Below are 16510 nucleotides of genomic sequence, written 5' to 3' on the forward strand. Positions count from 1 at the left end.
AAAGTAAACTTGAATTTTTACACATTTACTTCCACAGCATTCCGGCAGACCTACCTGTATTTGGGATGTGTTATGGCGTATATGATGGGGTTGTGGATCGCAGATGCTTTGGCGATCACAGCAGGAACGGAGTTCATATACGGAGTCAACATGTCAGCGTACCTGAGAGACGTTGGCAAGAGGAAGACAAATGGGAGGAGGAAATGAGACACATTCATGTGACGAGGGCAGTGTCGGGTGTGTTCCCCAGTGCAGGATTAATGTAGGGACACACAGTCACACCCACATTCATGTTACTGTTTAAAGAGCCAATAAAATAGGGACTTGAAAAACTGTATTTTTACTGACTTTATGTTGCAGTAGTAGGAACATCAGGGTTCAATGTTAATGTTTTTTTATTGCTTGCAAGTGAGTCAGAAATCTACTTGCCCAAAGTCAATTTTTACTTGCCCCTATATAAATAGTTTTATTTATAAGCGGTTATCAAATAACAACAAAGATCAAAGTTGATTGTCATGTTTAATCTTTATCTAAGAAAATTAATCTGGAGTTTCGCCCACATCCTGTAACACCACCTAACTAGACTCCAGGATAATTGAAATGCTCGCTTGCGCTCCAGCTCATAAACTTTGTCTTTACCTGCCACCATTTTCTCATGAGTGCCCGATCGGTATTGTACATGTGCAAATTTCAAAAGACATGAGAAGGAAGTGAAATGGCAACATTAATCATTAGCTCCGGAAAAAAACAACGTGTTTAAATTCTTTTTAGTTGCTAGATTTAGTCGTGGCATTTTACTTGCCCTGGGCAAGCGGCCAATCTTTATCGTTGAGCCCTGAATAAAGTCATCACACATTTCTAAACAATCCTTCCTTTCTGCTCATTCTATCACATCAAACTGGCTCTGACGCCATCAATGAAAGCCCATTAGTCTGAAGTACTGAAACCAGCACTCTGTTTCAAGTGATTATAAAGAGTTTTATGAAGTTGATATGGCCAACCTGTTAGCAAAATGTTGGAGTCGTGGGTAACACTTCATTTTACAGGTCTGCAAATTTCATGTTAATTAGTTGATAATTATCAAGTAACCTATTTGAAATTTCTTTGGAATTACTGCCAAATTACCCCAATATTTACCTCAAAATGTATTAAAAATGACTTTATTTATATACATTATATATAATAATGATATGCTAAAATAGCATATGATGGTTAAAATAGGGACCTTTAGGCTTGAGAAGCAGCTGCTCTTCATCGGAGGTGGAAAACTAAAACTACTACAAGACACTTCTGATCAGGCACAAATCTCACCATTGTGTGACTTATTGTCTCCACAAATGTAAACTGGTAACTGATGTAATGATTCAGGGAGTTTTTTAAGAAATTTCAAATAAGTTATTTGCTAATTATCATCTATTTATCAGCAGACATGGAAATAAAGCATATCAATTAACTTTGAATTCTTTTCCTGGAAATGTATTAAATAAATTACCAGCTATTGGGAAATAGCAGAATATAATTATTAAATAATGTTTATAATAAAATAATTTTCGATAAATTTTGAGGTAAATATTGGGGTAATTTGTCAGTAATTTAAAAAGATTCAAATAGGTTACTTGCTAATCATCACCTAATTACCATGACATTTGCGGACCTGTAATATGAAGTGGTACCGAGTTTCTGGCTACTATGTTAGTTTTTTCCCTGTAAACAGCGGCCTGCTGCAGACGAAAACGACGCTACGAGTGAGTGTGAACCAAAACAGTAAATTTGCAGCCGAACAGCAAAATAATGAGCGGAAACTCACTATAAAGCTTTAGATTCGGGGGATAAATCTCTGCAGGTTCATCACTGCGAGTGACCCCTTTCACATTGTCAAATTGTTTTCACATTGTCATTTGATACATTATTATGAAAATGTGGATTACAGCTGCTTTAACTAAGATCTGATATGTTACTAAAGCAGCTTTAATAACATATTTAACACTAAACTATCGGTACTGCTTTATTATTGTGAACCACATCCCCCCCAACCTTAGTGCGTTGCCGGTTTTCAGTTCTTACTGAGATGTTTTGACATCACTGGACTGTGAAAAATGTCTCCTAAGCGGTCGTTGACAAAGCACACACACAGACACACACACACACACACACACACACACACACACACACACACACATACACACATACATACACGCCTACCCAGCGAATGCAGTGAGGGCTGCACAGGAGTAAGGAGCCCAGGAGATGACAAATAGCAGGATGACGATGAGTGCAATCTTGGCCATCTTCCACTCAGTCTTCATCTTATTGAACCTCCTAGCAGAGTCTCTGGTTCCCTCACAGCTGATCTTTGAGATCGCTCTGTCAAACACAGACACACTCACCATGAAACCTTTTTTTAAATTTTTGCTTTGAGTTTCAATACAATTTGTAACACCTTTAATTGATTTTGACAGCTAAGCTAATTGACTTAGACATGTATTGTACTTGCGTGCACACACACAATTAGCGTTGCCTACACAGGCAGTATTAGCGTTCAGGTCGAGCGAGACATCAGCGGGAATCGATAGAGAAACGCTGACACAGCGTTAATCAACAAGACATCGGTGGCAACACATACGAAGCACCCGTGTCTTTATCTTATCGATGCACGTGGGAGTGTGTGTCGCAAGCGTGAAGGAGACAGGCGCATGAATAAACAGTGTGTGTGTGCATGCACCAACCGCGTTGTCTGTCGGATGGCTCTGAAGATGCAGCAGTAGCTGAAGATGATGATGAAGAGAGGGATGAAGAAGACGAAGGTAAAGAGCAGCATGGTGTAAGAGCGGACAGACGGGGTAAACGTCATGTAGTCCCAGGAACAAGATGTCATCATACCCTCTGGGACATAAGCACCTGTGGGAGAGCACACACACACATTTTAGTAACTGCTTCCCACGCCAGGAAGTCTGACAATTCCTCATTTATCTGTCAGTTTCTGTTTTGTATAACTTCCTGCCTCTTCCCTATCTCAAAGACGTTGAACTACTTCTCATTGCACCTATTATGACAGTTCAGTTGTCAAGCCTTATCATGTCGGTGGATTGCTATTTCTATCGTTCTAATCCTGCGTCGTTCTCATCTCCTTTCTACTTAATCTGATTTGGATCTTGATACCACTCAGCTGAGGTTCCACCAAAATTTGACAAAGAAGCCAAACTATTTAAGGGGATATTTCAACATTTTGGGACATTTCCTTATTCGGTTTCTTTCCAATAGTCAAGCCCATTTCCCACAGGACTAGTATTACCCGTGGACCTCTAGACATTTGTAATAATTGCGGAGGTAGTCTGTGATCTTAATCCTGTGAATCTGCCAAGTCTGTAATTTGTCAAGTATAAATTCCCCATATTTTGCCAAATACAGAGGTCATATATATATACAGTATATATATATATATATGTATATATATATATATATATATTTATGTGAATGTGAGCGTGAATAATTGTCTGTCTCTATGTGTCAGCCCTATGATAGTCTGGCGACCTGTCCAGGGTGTACCACGCCTTCGCCCAATGTCAGCTGGGATTGGCTCCATATATATATATATATATTGTATATTCTTTTATATGTAACGCCATGTGTCAAGCTCAGGCTGTAATATATGACCTTGGGACCTGAGTGTCCCATGTGAAAAATCCATCAGAGAAAGCAGTTGGAGCTATCTCCGGTTGTTTCTGCAGCGGAAACTAGTGTTTGGTATTCACACCACAGGCTTCTTCTATAGGGGAATGCATCCTTCATTTCACACAAAGTCCACAAAAATAAATATACACACACATAAATAGACACGACTGTATCTCCACTTTCGCGTTAGAGCACAACTACCCATACACATGCACACATAACAAGTTCTTAATATCATATAGCAGCAGACTTTTCCTTCCTTTTTCTCCAGACACGGAAGGAAGCCATAAGTCACATTTATTACATGTTGTGTTAAGTTGTTGTGGCGGCTGGGGCTCCAAAATCCCAAGAGAATTTTTGGTGGAATACAGCCACTGCAACAGAGTCGATGCAGGGTGACAGATCTTCTATAAGGTCAAAAAGACATTTCGTTTCTGTTTGAATGAATATACTTCAACCTTCTCACCTTGTGGTCCAATGATTTTTTTTCACAGATTATCTGTCTCATGCACTACTGTCAGGATAAAGGGACAGTTTTATAAAAATAACTTTTTATCATAGTTGCTTAAAGTTTTAAACGCCTAATACTATTCACAAGAAAATCATAATAATCCACAGATTTTGAAAATAATTGTAACAAAACGCACGCAAAGAATACATCCACAGTTTGGTGGCCTGACCGTAGATATATATATATATATTATATATATATATTTCAGTTATCCTTCTCTTGTTATATAATATGTTATATTATATATAGGCCTGTCAAAGTTAACGCGACAATAACGTGTTAACAAAATTCGTTTTAACGCCACTTTTTTAATTAAAAGCGGCTGTTGGGCCGATATTCGATCTTTCGGAGGTTGTAGCAGGCTCAGTTTTAAAGCTAGAGTGAAGATCATCATATGAAACTAGAAAAACCTAAGGAATCCATTGGTTCCAACCATGCTTGTCACAAAGGAGGCTAAATAATTCTCCAAACTTGCGCTAAATTTTGGCGAGGAAAAACTGTCATCACCATTTTCAAAGGGGTCCCTTGACCTCTGTCCGACTCTGTGAAGAGGACCCGCTCCCTATGTAGATATGAAGGGCTCATTCTAAGCTAACGAAAACACAATGATTGTTATTTTAAGGTGATTATACACTATTGAAAACATAGTGATGAATATTATATTTAATTTTTGCTAATAAATCCCTCGAAATGTTACACATTGTTCGTTAAAATGCATTTGGCACGCTGACAGAAGGCAAAGTCAGATCTATTTGATGTAGTATTACAACATTCAGCAGGAATTTGGCACGCTGACATATATAAAAATCGTGAGAGAGAAGTACTAAGTCAGAGCTAAAAGAACTAAATCCCTCAGAGGAATCACGCTGATCAACAACGACTCGGCTTCGAGGCCTCTGAGTGCAGTTGTACTCACTCCAGCCAAAGAAGGGGGGCAGGCTCCATCCTGCGGAGTAGAGCCAGGCAGCAGCCAGGATGCTCAGGGCTTTCCTGCGAGACATCGCGCCCAGGGAGGCCAAAGGCCTGGTGATTACCACGTACCGGTCCACTGCAATCACCATCAGTGTCATCATACTGCAGATACCAAACAGCGCTCCGCAGAAGGCATACAGCTCACAACCTGGAGGAGGAGAGGTGAAAGAAATAGTAGCCCTTTCACAGCGTGTTTTCAGTTCATCAATGTTAATTATAACATTTTGGTTGCCTAACAATGTCTTATTCAGTGTTTGGTTGCACTTGGCTCCACCCTCTCGTGTCACTTCTGGTTGCCAAAAACCAAGATGGTGACGGCCAAAAACCAAGAAGCTGATGGCCAAAAACTGAGACGGCGACGAACAAAAACCAACATGGCGACGGCCAAAAACCAAGATGGCGACGGCCAAAAACCAAGACGGCGACAGCCAAAAACCAAGACGGCGACGGCCAAAAACCAAGATGGTGACGGCCAAAAACCAAGATGGCGACGGCCAAAAACCAAGACGACGACTGCCAAAAACCAAGATGGTGACAGACAAAAACGAACACGGTGACAGTCAACAACCAAGATGGCGACGGCCAAAGACCAACATGGCGACGGCCAAAAACCAAGACGGTGACGGACAAAAACCAAGACGGTGAAGGCCAAAAACCAAGACGCCAACGGTCAAAAACCAAGACAGCAATGGCAAAATCCCAAGATGGTGACGACCAAAATGCCGGACTCGAGGCTTCAAAACGTCAGTCCACAAACCAATGGGTGACGTCACGGTGACTATGTCCACTTCTTATATACCGTCTATTGGCCAAAACGAACCAAAAACGAAGCCAAACGAGCCCCCCCTTTCAAACATCACAGTCGATTATGTTCATTTACTTGTGTGAAGCCAAAATCGTGATCGCGATTAATATTTGATTAATTGTGCAGCCCTATTCGCCGCTGATGGTAGTTATCAGGATGGATCCATTTTCTGGCAGTAGATCCTGCAGCTCTTGAACAACAGCTGGAAATACTGCAGCTGATTGGGTTTCTAAACTCTAAACTGTTGGACACCTATGGGTAATTTCTATGCTGTTTTTCCATCTCACTGCCATATCAGATTTTTTTGTAATCTTTGCTAATATCATATTATCTAACAATCTAATAATATATGTTACACACAGGCTTCGTTATTCTTTTAAGTAGATTGTAATGTTAAGTGGTTACATGCAGCACAGTGTTGACAAGACTCCTAACATGTCTCCATCATGTAATGTGCTGCTATAGAGTCTATCGTTATGCTAAATGTATCCATAATGTATGAAGAAATCTGATACACACATTCATTCACACTTGCAGATGTATGTGCAAGCCTATGCAAACACACGCTGACAAAATACAAACACTCAATCATCACTTTATCAGCTGCTGTCCCTTCAGGCCCAGAGTGTGTGATTACCGCCGACCTGTCCCGCATCGTATAATCACGGCGCCGAGTCATCACATCCAAGCATGAGACAGAATCTGAAGTGTGTCGCCTGTGTGAAGAAACTCAAACAAATACCGTTGAGGCAGTTGAATATGTATCGCAGCGCCTGTACGGCCGTCGTCCTGACCGCGTGTGTTTGACAGCCCCTTGTTAAGTTACTGAAGCTAATGAAGTCCAGATTGGCTCCAAACGAACAGCAGAGGTTCTCCAGAGAGGAGCAATATTATAGAGTCCTGGGGCGTTTTGTCGAGCAGCAAAGTTCACGGCATCGGGGTCAAGTCAATACAACAATGTAAAACTTCTCAGAAATGAAAAGGTAATTTAATAAGGTCCTGCAATGAGTTGTTAGGAGCCATTTATTTTAGGAAGCACTAATCAATACGTGCATTTCTAACCTGTTTTATTTTTCAATTTGCACATGAAAAAGCACAGATATTTGAATTTAAAAATGTAGTATGTTGGTGTATCAGTATAAACTAAATGTGACAAAGTGCAGTGGCAACAGACTTAAATGCCACTAAAGAGATGAAAACATCAGATCTGTGTGGAGCAATGGGGAGACTGCAATGTGCCGCAAATCAATACATGAATCAAACACAAATGAAACATTTCCATCATGTTTTCCACATTTTCGTTGTTCTTTTAACTATGTCATCTTTAAAGATGATTTTTTTGGCATTTTCAAGCCTCTATTCATAGGACAGTGGACAGTTTAGAAAGGGGGAGTCTTAACTATGTCATCGTTGTGCCTTCCTCTTCTGCAGTAGTATGTAGTGGATGGAAACGTGCACTAATTCATAACTTTTTGCAGATTGTCCGAAAAATTAGGTTAAAATTTGTAAATTTGGGAAACTAGGGCTGTCAAACTTGTCAACTATGTCATGCTAGCTTGTCACAAAGGAGGCTAAATAACGCTCCAAACTTGAGCTCAATTTTGTCGAGGAAATTTTCAAAGGGGTCCCTTGACATCTGACCTCAAGATATGTGAATGAAAATGGGTTCTATGGGTACCCACAAGTCTCCCCTTTAAATACATGCCCATTTTATGATAATCACATGCAGTTTGGGGCAAGTCATAGTCAAGTCAGCACACTGACACACTGACAGCTGTTCTTGCCTGTTGGGCTGCAGTTTTCCATGTTTTTATGCTAAATGCAGTACCTTTGAGGGTTTCTGGACAATATTTGTCATTATTCTATGTTGTTAATTAATTCCCAGTAATAAATATATACATATATTTGCATAAAGCAGCATATTTCCCCACTCCCATGTTGATAAGAATATTAAATACTTGACAAATCTCCCTTTAAGGTACATTTCGAACAGATAAAAATGTGCGATTAATTTGCGATTAAATATCTTAATCGATTAACAGCCCTATTGGGAACTTATTAATGTTTTTTGATTTTAAATGGCAACAACAAAAAGTCTATAGTAACGGCTCATTACACGCCATGAAACAAAATACAAAGTAGTAATATTTTAAAGGCTAGTTTGTTAGCTTCTTAAAACAGATTGAAATTCAGTCATTGGATCTCTCTACGACTTTAAAGTGGGTGGTATTACACCACTGCCTGCACCTAATTATTGCGCTTTTCTTGCCCATTAAATCACTTTTGAGTTATGAAACCTGAACGATTTGATCAAATCCCACTCAAAATTATACCCTTCTTGCATATTCTACTTCACTCTGAAACATGTCACATAACAGAAGCTAAGGATGCTCTAACTGCCATTTTATTGGGACTATAAATGTTGGAAAAAATGACAATTAAACAGCAAAATCCAGTTGGTGGCACTTCAGAAAAAAACCCAAATCAGAGGATCATAAAAATCATTCGTCCCTTGGGAACAATGAATGTCTTGTAAGACATTTCTTTCCCATAATTGTCAAGGTTGTGTCGGTCGAACTGACAGATTATCCAATTTACCCACCAACGTTACCATCCCTATAGAGCCACACTGCTACGAGAAAGCCTCATCATTAAAGAGTGCATGGAGAGGAATAGTAAAGGCACAGTTGGCTTTTGCTTTGTGATTTCCATCCACCCCACTCATCCTTGATTTGTCTTATGACCTACATCTCTCTCTGTATGTCTTTTGAAAAGGATAGGCAGAAAGAAAATGTTTTCCAAGCGGTTGGCGGGGATTAAAAAAAAAAAAGAAAAAAAAGAAAAGAGAGGCGCCTTGCGGTAACCACCTTTGAGAGCTCCAGATCTAACAGCGATGGGCTGTCTTCATCAAGGTCGGGACAGCTCCTGAAGGAAAACACGGCGCTCCGACTATCAGTGTTTGATCAGTGGAGTGCGCAGCCTCTTTTGCCACTTCTTTATCTCTGTTCCCACTGGGTTACATGCTGATGTATAATGCACACTATGGTACACCGTACACACTACCAACAGGCATTCTTGCTTGCTCTTTGTGATCGATGGAATTTCGATGCTGAATGCTGCACAAAAGGGTGATAGAGGATGTGAGGTATGTGTGTGCAGAACATTAATTGAATTGTAGGTCATACTCAAAAGGGTAAGGAACAATAAAGATCCCTGTGGAATTTAGAGTGTAGCATCCATAAATGTTAATGATGTGGGTGTGTGTGTGTGTGTGCACATGTAAAAGAGAGTATACAACATCATTAGTCTGGGTTGTTTTTGCATTAGATTTTTTTTTTAAATACAAATGTAAAATAAAACATAATAAAGTTGAAATGCATCTGTTACCTTTCTTTCCAAAGATCCATCGCTTGTGCATGCTGGTGATGAAGAAGATGGGTGTCTGGGTAAGACACATGAGGAAGTCTGTGACTGCCAGGTTAATGATGAAAATGTTGGATGGTGTCCGCAAGCTCCGGCTCCTACACACACAAACACACACGCAGCTGCTGAAATATTGTCATTAATATTGAACTATGAATAATCACGTGTTATTATCACAGATACAAAACAAAAAAAGTGGTGCTGAACACGTTTATTGAAGGAAACTCAGTATAAAAAAAGAGTACCTGCAGAAAGCATACATGACCAGGAAGTTTCCCAGCATGCCTGTGATGCCCACGATCAGGATGACGACACCGATGGTGTAGTGAGCGTGGTCTGGGACGTCTACCGTTGGAAATGGGTGGTTTGGAACCACGGAGCCCTGGCAACAGGAAACCGGGAAGGAAAGGGTTAATTTGTGGTGTCAAGTGATGATAGGACAGCAATGTCGTTACAAAAACAATGCTGATTTCACTGTGGAGAAAATGTTATAGTCAGCCCATAATTAAATTAAATTAAATTAAAAACAAAAAGGAAACTGAAACACTGTTACAGCCACGCCTCCTCATTTACATACAGCCTGAAAAGCTGAATGGAAAATGCATTCAATTACATTGCATAGCAGCGCATTGCTAGCCTCACCCGCCAGATGTTTTGTTACACAGAACCATCTGAGAAACCGTCGTTGGAAACTGTTTGGAAAAGAGCAGGCACTTTCAAAAAATACTTGGCAGGTGATTGGATGAACCATCTGTCAATCAAACTCTTGCCGAAGCCAGTCAGGAGAAGAGCGAAAACATCTTTTCCCATCAAGAAAAGCCTTCAGTGCTGTTCTTTGCTCTTCTTTCAATGAAGAAATACTCTCCGGTTCTGATATAACTGATGCTATTGCAGCTACGCTAACCTCTTCAGGAGCCGCCATTGTTGTTTAGAACGAACAGTCGCCTCTCTGTGTCGCTCTCACACACCTAAGCCACGCTCGTAGCTGCAGTAGCGCCTCACAAGACGCTGATAGGTCTGTAGTCTAACTTGCCTGACACAAACGCATTACTTGAAGCCTGACAAGATGGATTTTTGTGTGATATGTGATCCAGCGATTCTTGCATGACCTCGTGACATCGCGAGAATCCAGCTGCTGTGAAAGGTAAGCGTATTGCTGCAACCATGACAAAAAACATATTTTCTCAGTTTCTTGTCATTACGAGAAACATTTCTAGATATTTTTCATGGTATTATGTCACATTTTCTTGTCATATTTTGTTCAATAAACATTTCTTGTAAAAACAACATATCACTTTATTTTGTAATATCACAAAACGTTTTTGTTATTTCGAGAACATATCTCATAAAAAACAACTTTTGATGTTATGGCATAATAAATTGGTGTGTTGTTATAACAAGAAACTGTGAACTGTTTGCTAACACATTTGACATATGAATTTAAAAGGTGATAATATGTCAATGTTGTGTTAACTTGTTTCCGCTTCCCCCAAGTGGCCAAACAAATCTGATATGGCATCTTAATCTTTTGTATTGACGAGTTTGATTTGAGCATTTACATTTAAGTTCTGTTTTCTATTTCATTTTCAAATTGACATTTCACTTTCCTTTTTCTTTTTACCATTTAAATATGGGCTGATTATCTTGAGTTCTAAATTATGATAATAGTTTATTTTCCATTTCCCCTTTTAATTATAATACTCGATAAAATGATCCTCCATGGAAAAGACAAGGAAATCTTTAACATTAAAACAAGATTGATTTTGTGTTTAAGCCTTTGTGTCTTCTGTTATTAAAACGGACGTAAGTGACATTTAAAGCAATAAAACTGTGTCTGTTTCAGCAAATGTTAGATAAATCCCTACAGTGAGAGAAAATCCATTTTGTCTGGAGCCGAACTCTATACACCACAAATACATTACAATCAAATAATAATTTAATAGGTTTTTTAGTAAAATAATGAAGGTAATAATGATTGGTTTGGAGTGTTTTAAAGCATCGTTAGGTGACTTCAAGCAGTACATAAGTACCCACTCTGCAGAGTTCATCCTATTTCAAGAGCTTGTGTTAAGTACCAATACCACAGCATAGGAGTACTCTGTTACAAGCATTCAAAATGTATTAATTGTACAAAAGTATTAGCATCAAATAACTGTAGCAGAGTAAAAAGTACAACATTTCCATCCGCAATGTAGTGGAGTAGAAGTAAAATGACTAAAGTGCAGTTAAAATCAATAATAAAGCTGAAAAATCTTCCATTCTTTATTGCAACCCCCTGAAAGATGACTTTAAATCAATATGAGATTTTCACTCGACAGCTCCTGAGAAGGTGCTGCACCTCAGAGCACACAGCTCCACTTAAGAATTCATTTCAGACATGGTGACACACCTGTCTCCTTTTGTCTCTTGCTGTGTTTCTTTTAAGCTGATGCACACACACACACACACACACACACACACACACACACACACTCACCAGGACTACTTCCACTAAATCTTCCTCAGTTCAACTGGAACAAACACATCTCCTGTGATTAATCCCGGCCGCCGCATTTCAGCGTTCACATGTGTCTGTTTTGTCCAGCATCTGTTTCAGCAGTCCTACTTTTCTGCAGAGTCACAAGCTCCTGTTATTAAAGAGGAAGACATTCGATAGTGCAAAGTGATGGAGTGGTTATGTAAGCAAACGAGTGAAAAGGTCATGGGGATGTGTTGTTGAAAGAGGGGGCAAGTGCAGGGAGTGAAGGTGATATGCAGATGTGGCGTGAGTTTGTGTGCGGAATGTAAACACACTTAGATCCGGTCTGACACCGACATCTGTGATCACACTCGAGGAAATCGCTGCTTCATTTCTTCCTTTCTTTCTTTTCACATCCCTGCCACTCTCCCTGGTGGATCTCTTTCTCATCTCCGCTATCGCTGCCGATTCTCGACCCCCTATTAATTCCCTTCCCCTTAAATCTCCTTCAATCACTCCTTTCCTTCCTCTTGCTTTCTCTCATTTCCTCTCTAGGGCCAGATTAATGCCCATTACACGGCGAGGAGGAAGGAGAGGCTCAGTGAGCAGCATTGGAAGTCTCCCTCTCCAGTATGTTTGTGTGGGATTTAAAGATGGTAAATAGCGGGCGTAATCTCTCTCTTTACTCTTCGTCTGCGAGAACGCACTGAAGCCAAGGTGCCAGCATTTCTGGCTTGTCCTTCATCAGCGGAGAGCGAGTAATATAAATGTAAATTGTCTGGTGGCCGTCTAATGCACAGCGATTTAGACCAGGCAAATAAACTGAGAGAGAAAGAAGAAGAAGATTAAGAGAGAGTGAAGGAGAGGCAGAGAATTAAACATCCAATCAAAATGCAAAAAGTACACACACACGTACATGCAAGCATAAACAGCTGTGCACAGATGTGTGTGCACAACGCTCACAAAAACATACTGTAATTGACTTATGCAACATTTGTGCATACAGCACTCTGTAACAGCCAAGACTAATTTAATAAACGTGGCTGAGGGGTTTCCCTCTGAATAAAAAGTGCGTCTAGTAATGCTCATTATCAGTGCAATATTGGCTCATTTACAGCGGGGGTTGTTATAGTAAACTGAAACTGAAACAAAAAGGAAAATAAGCAGTGTATTGTTAGTAAACTGAAACTAAATAAACAGGATATCCTTTGAGAAAAACTCAAATTAAATTGAAGCAATATTGCCTGGTGAAAAAAAACAAATAGAAATAAAATGAACATCAATTAATTTCACTTTGTTTTTTAGGCTATAATATATCACCGCGGAAAAAAAATCAACATGAATTTTCCTTCATTGTTTCTAAGAAAAGCTGAGCCATGTTTGAATTACAATATGCTGAAAGGTTATTATGGAATTTTTTGCCCAATGATGCCAAAAACATACAGCCTATCCCCACTTTAATATTGGAAATGTCCACCTTATCGTCCAGCAATAAAATATACACTGATAAAAAGTACAAGATTATTTTATTATTATGTTCATCATTATTTTTATTGCTCATTATTTTCATGTTATGTTGGGATGGGTTGGAGGGAGAGCCTTTGTGTATGTCCTTGTTGATGTAACTATGTTGATTGTTTTGTTGTTGAATTTATGCTTTTGTTTAATTTATTATCATTATTATTATTATTAATGTGCTTAAATGTTTTGTTAACTTCCATGTTTTGTGCCCGAGGACCCCCTTGAAAACGAGATGGTGCATCTGAAGGGGTTTATCCTCTAATAAATGTTGAAATGAAATGAAAAAGATGATGGAAGGGGATACATTTAAACAAACTACTTATTAGGATATGGGCTAATCTTTGGTTCGCAGCTGACAACTTAATAGCAGGACTGGTTGGAGTTGGAGAAAACTAGACGAACACCAGTTTTCTCACAAAATGGAGCTTTCATTTAGTTTTAGTTTATTTGTTTGCACAATCAAAACCTCTTGCAAATATGTCTGTTTCAGTATTTGATTGATTTAACTTTTATCATATTTTATCACACTGACTGATTATGTAAAAAAAAAAAAAAGACTGTAACTACCTTTCTTTTGATAGCCCAGATACTTGATGAATGCTGCACTAACTTCATAACTGATTATCTGCCCTCTGAATCAGCCGCACGTCACGAGCGAGTCATTAATCAGCCAAGAACTTGGCAGATAAGTGATAAGTCATTTGTTTACCAGCTAACACAATCAACTGCAGAGCAGTAAGGGGACATGATCACAAAGGGCCACACACACACACACACATACTGTATCGCTCTCTCTCAAATCCACATGAATGCACACAGACACACACCTACACACACATTCATAAATTAGACCCATATTTTTTTAATCATCCACAGATTGTAGATTTGATATATGATCAAGAGAGAAAGAGCAACAAACGGTTGTAAAAGGAAAAGAGGGCTCTGGAGAGAAACACAGAATGCTTTTAAAGAGTTTTTAAATGAAAACCACACTTATTGCGGAGTAGAAGATCCCATCATGCCTCAGTAGAAGCTGCCCTCGGGGCACTGCTTCAGTATCAGCTTTCCCAGCACTCCCACCACGAAGGCCAGACCACAAAAGCTACTGAGACCGGAGCCCGCAGGTCTGAACTTCAAAGTCCAAACTGAACCATTCACACTTGTTGAACTACATCCACCACAGTGGTGCGCCCATGTGCTTCTCAGTATGTCTTTCAAACAGCTGTTTCTCTCTCAAATCATAGTCTGGACATCCCGGGGCAAAGTTAATGCACTGTACTTTCTTTTCATGCTCTCTCTATGTTTTTACGTACAGTACATATGCCGCTGTATTGGTTTACACATCTGTATGAAAGGATTTCCCTGAAGGCTATGCGTAAACTAATCCCACTCTCCGACACAGAGGGAGACAGAGAGAGTCTCGTTCATCCATGAGACTTGGTAATGAAAACATTCTCAACGCACGTCTTTCCAGGTGCAAAAATGTGTAAACAACACTGCAGAGGGGATGGGAGTGATGTCATAGCTGGCATGTTACACACCTTAAAATGAGAGAAAGTATGTGTTGTAACTTAACCAACAAATCTGTATCCAAACCAGTTTTTTTGTTTTTTTTATGTTTTTATGCTGCCTTGCTGCAAATGGAATTTCCTCTTTTGGAACAATAAAGATCTGAACTGAATTTAACCTGCAGCCTGCATGTGGTAAATTAACATTAGGACACACATACGTATATTATAAGGCTTATATATGGGATTATTAGGGCAGACATTGTGGTGCAACAGGTCACAAAAGTCCCTTTTGTGCAAAAGTCCTCTGAAATCTTACAGGAATCCTGACAGGAGATGAGGCCCCTAAACTCATCACAAATTAAGATAATTATGAGCAATACTGTCACAAAAAACAGAGGAGCTCGTTTAGCGACAGGCTGCTGCTCCCCAAGTGTTCCACAGACTCAGACTCAGGAAATCCTTTGTCCCCCGAGCCATCAAACTGTACAACACCTCTCTAAGGAGGAGGGGGGGGGGACAAAGGAGGACGGTCTGCAGGACAGATAATAATGCACACAGTGCACTTTCATAGACTAAGCTACTGGAGTTACCCTGCACTATATTCACTTTTAACAGTCTCTTCTGCACTATATTCACTTTTTTAATAGTCGTGTATCACAGCTGTTACTCTGCACTATATTCAGTTTTAACAGTTTTCTTCATCTCCTTGTCTTTTTATATCTGGTATATTTTTTTGTACTTTGTACTTTGCACTACTAACTTTTTTTACTGCCTATCTATCTATCTATCTATCTATCTATCTATCTATCTATCTATCTATTGTATCTATAGTATATATCTATCTATCTATCTATCTATAGTATCTATAGTATCTATCTATCTATAGTATCTATCTATCTATCTATCTATTGTATCTATCTATCTATCTATTGTATCTATAGTATATATCTATCTATCTATCTATCTATCTATCTATCTATAGTATCTATAGTATCTATCTATCTATAGTATCTATCTATCTATCTATCTATCTAAAACTCATGAATGACATTTTCGAGGTGCGCACAGATGTTGGCACAAGAAAAGGCAATGCACACTTTCACCAGAGATGACAATCATAACTACATAACTGCAGCACACCCATGACAGCTTTTTTTAACAACCGCAGTACAAGCTGTGGAAACACCAGCCATGACAGGAGCTGCGCTTTTTTTTTTTACTCTCGCCTTCATTCAGCTCCAGTGGTGAATGAACCACCTCTCCACAGATGCGCAGGAGAGGAGAGATGATTCATTCATTCATTCATTCATTCACAGAAGAGTTCACATCTCTCTCTCTCACACCTCCCTACAGTACAGCTCAAATGATCTTGGTGGAGGAATGAAAACTACAAAAACACATAAACCTGACTGTGTCTCTTTTGCCAGATGTGGCCAGCTGCGGATGTTGCCGCTTTTACGCATCGCTGCGACGCACAGAAGGCAAGGCAGCTTTTTTTATATAGCACATTTCAGCAACAGGGCTAATTCAAAGTGCTTTACATAAACATTCAAGAACATTGCGACAAAGTGCAAAAGAACATTAAGAAATAATTAAAACAGTTATATAAAAACATTAAAGATTAGAAAATAAAAACA

The 16510-nt window shown here is 39.4% G+C and overlaps 1 protein-coding gene across 3 annotated transcripts in view; it reads right to left on the minus strand.

The window, feature by feature from the left end:
- LOC119478920 (melanopsin-A-like) overlaps positions 1 to 16510 on the minus strand; it is a 36002-nt gene that overhangs the window by 10353 nt on the left and 9139 nt on the right. For all 3 annotated transcript variants that reach the window (XM_037753996.1, XM_037753995.1, XM_037753994.1), the window contains exons 2-7: positions 9629 to 9765; positions 9348 to 9481; positions 5100 to 5303; positions 2727 to 2898; positions 2203 to 2364; positions 55 to 162 (exon numbers count right to left, since the gene is read on the minus strand). In XM_037753996.1, coding sequence (XP_037609924.1) covers positions 55 to 162; positions 2203 to 2364; positions 2727 to 2898; positions 5100 to 5303; positions 9348 to 9481; positions 9629 to 9666 — 818 coding nt within the window. In that variant the 5' untranslated portion in view covers positions 9667 to 9765. The remainder of the gene's footprint in view (positions 1 to 54; positions 163 to 2202; positions 2365 to 2726; positions 2899 to 5099; positions 5304 to 9347; positions 9482 to 9628; positions 9766 to 16510) is intronic.

This window comes from Sebastes umbrosus, chromosome 20 (assembly GCF_015220745.1).
Source record: "Sebastes umbrosus isolate fSebUmb1 chromosome 20, fSebUmb1.pri, whole genome shotgun sequence".
Taxonomy (NCBI): Eukaryota; Metazoa; Chordata; class Actinopteri; order Perciformes; family Sebastidae; genus Sebastes; species Sebastes umbrosus.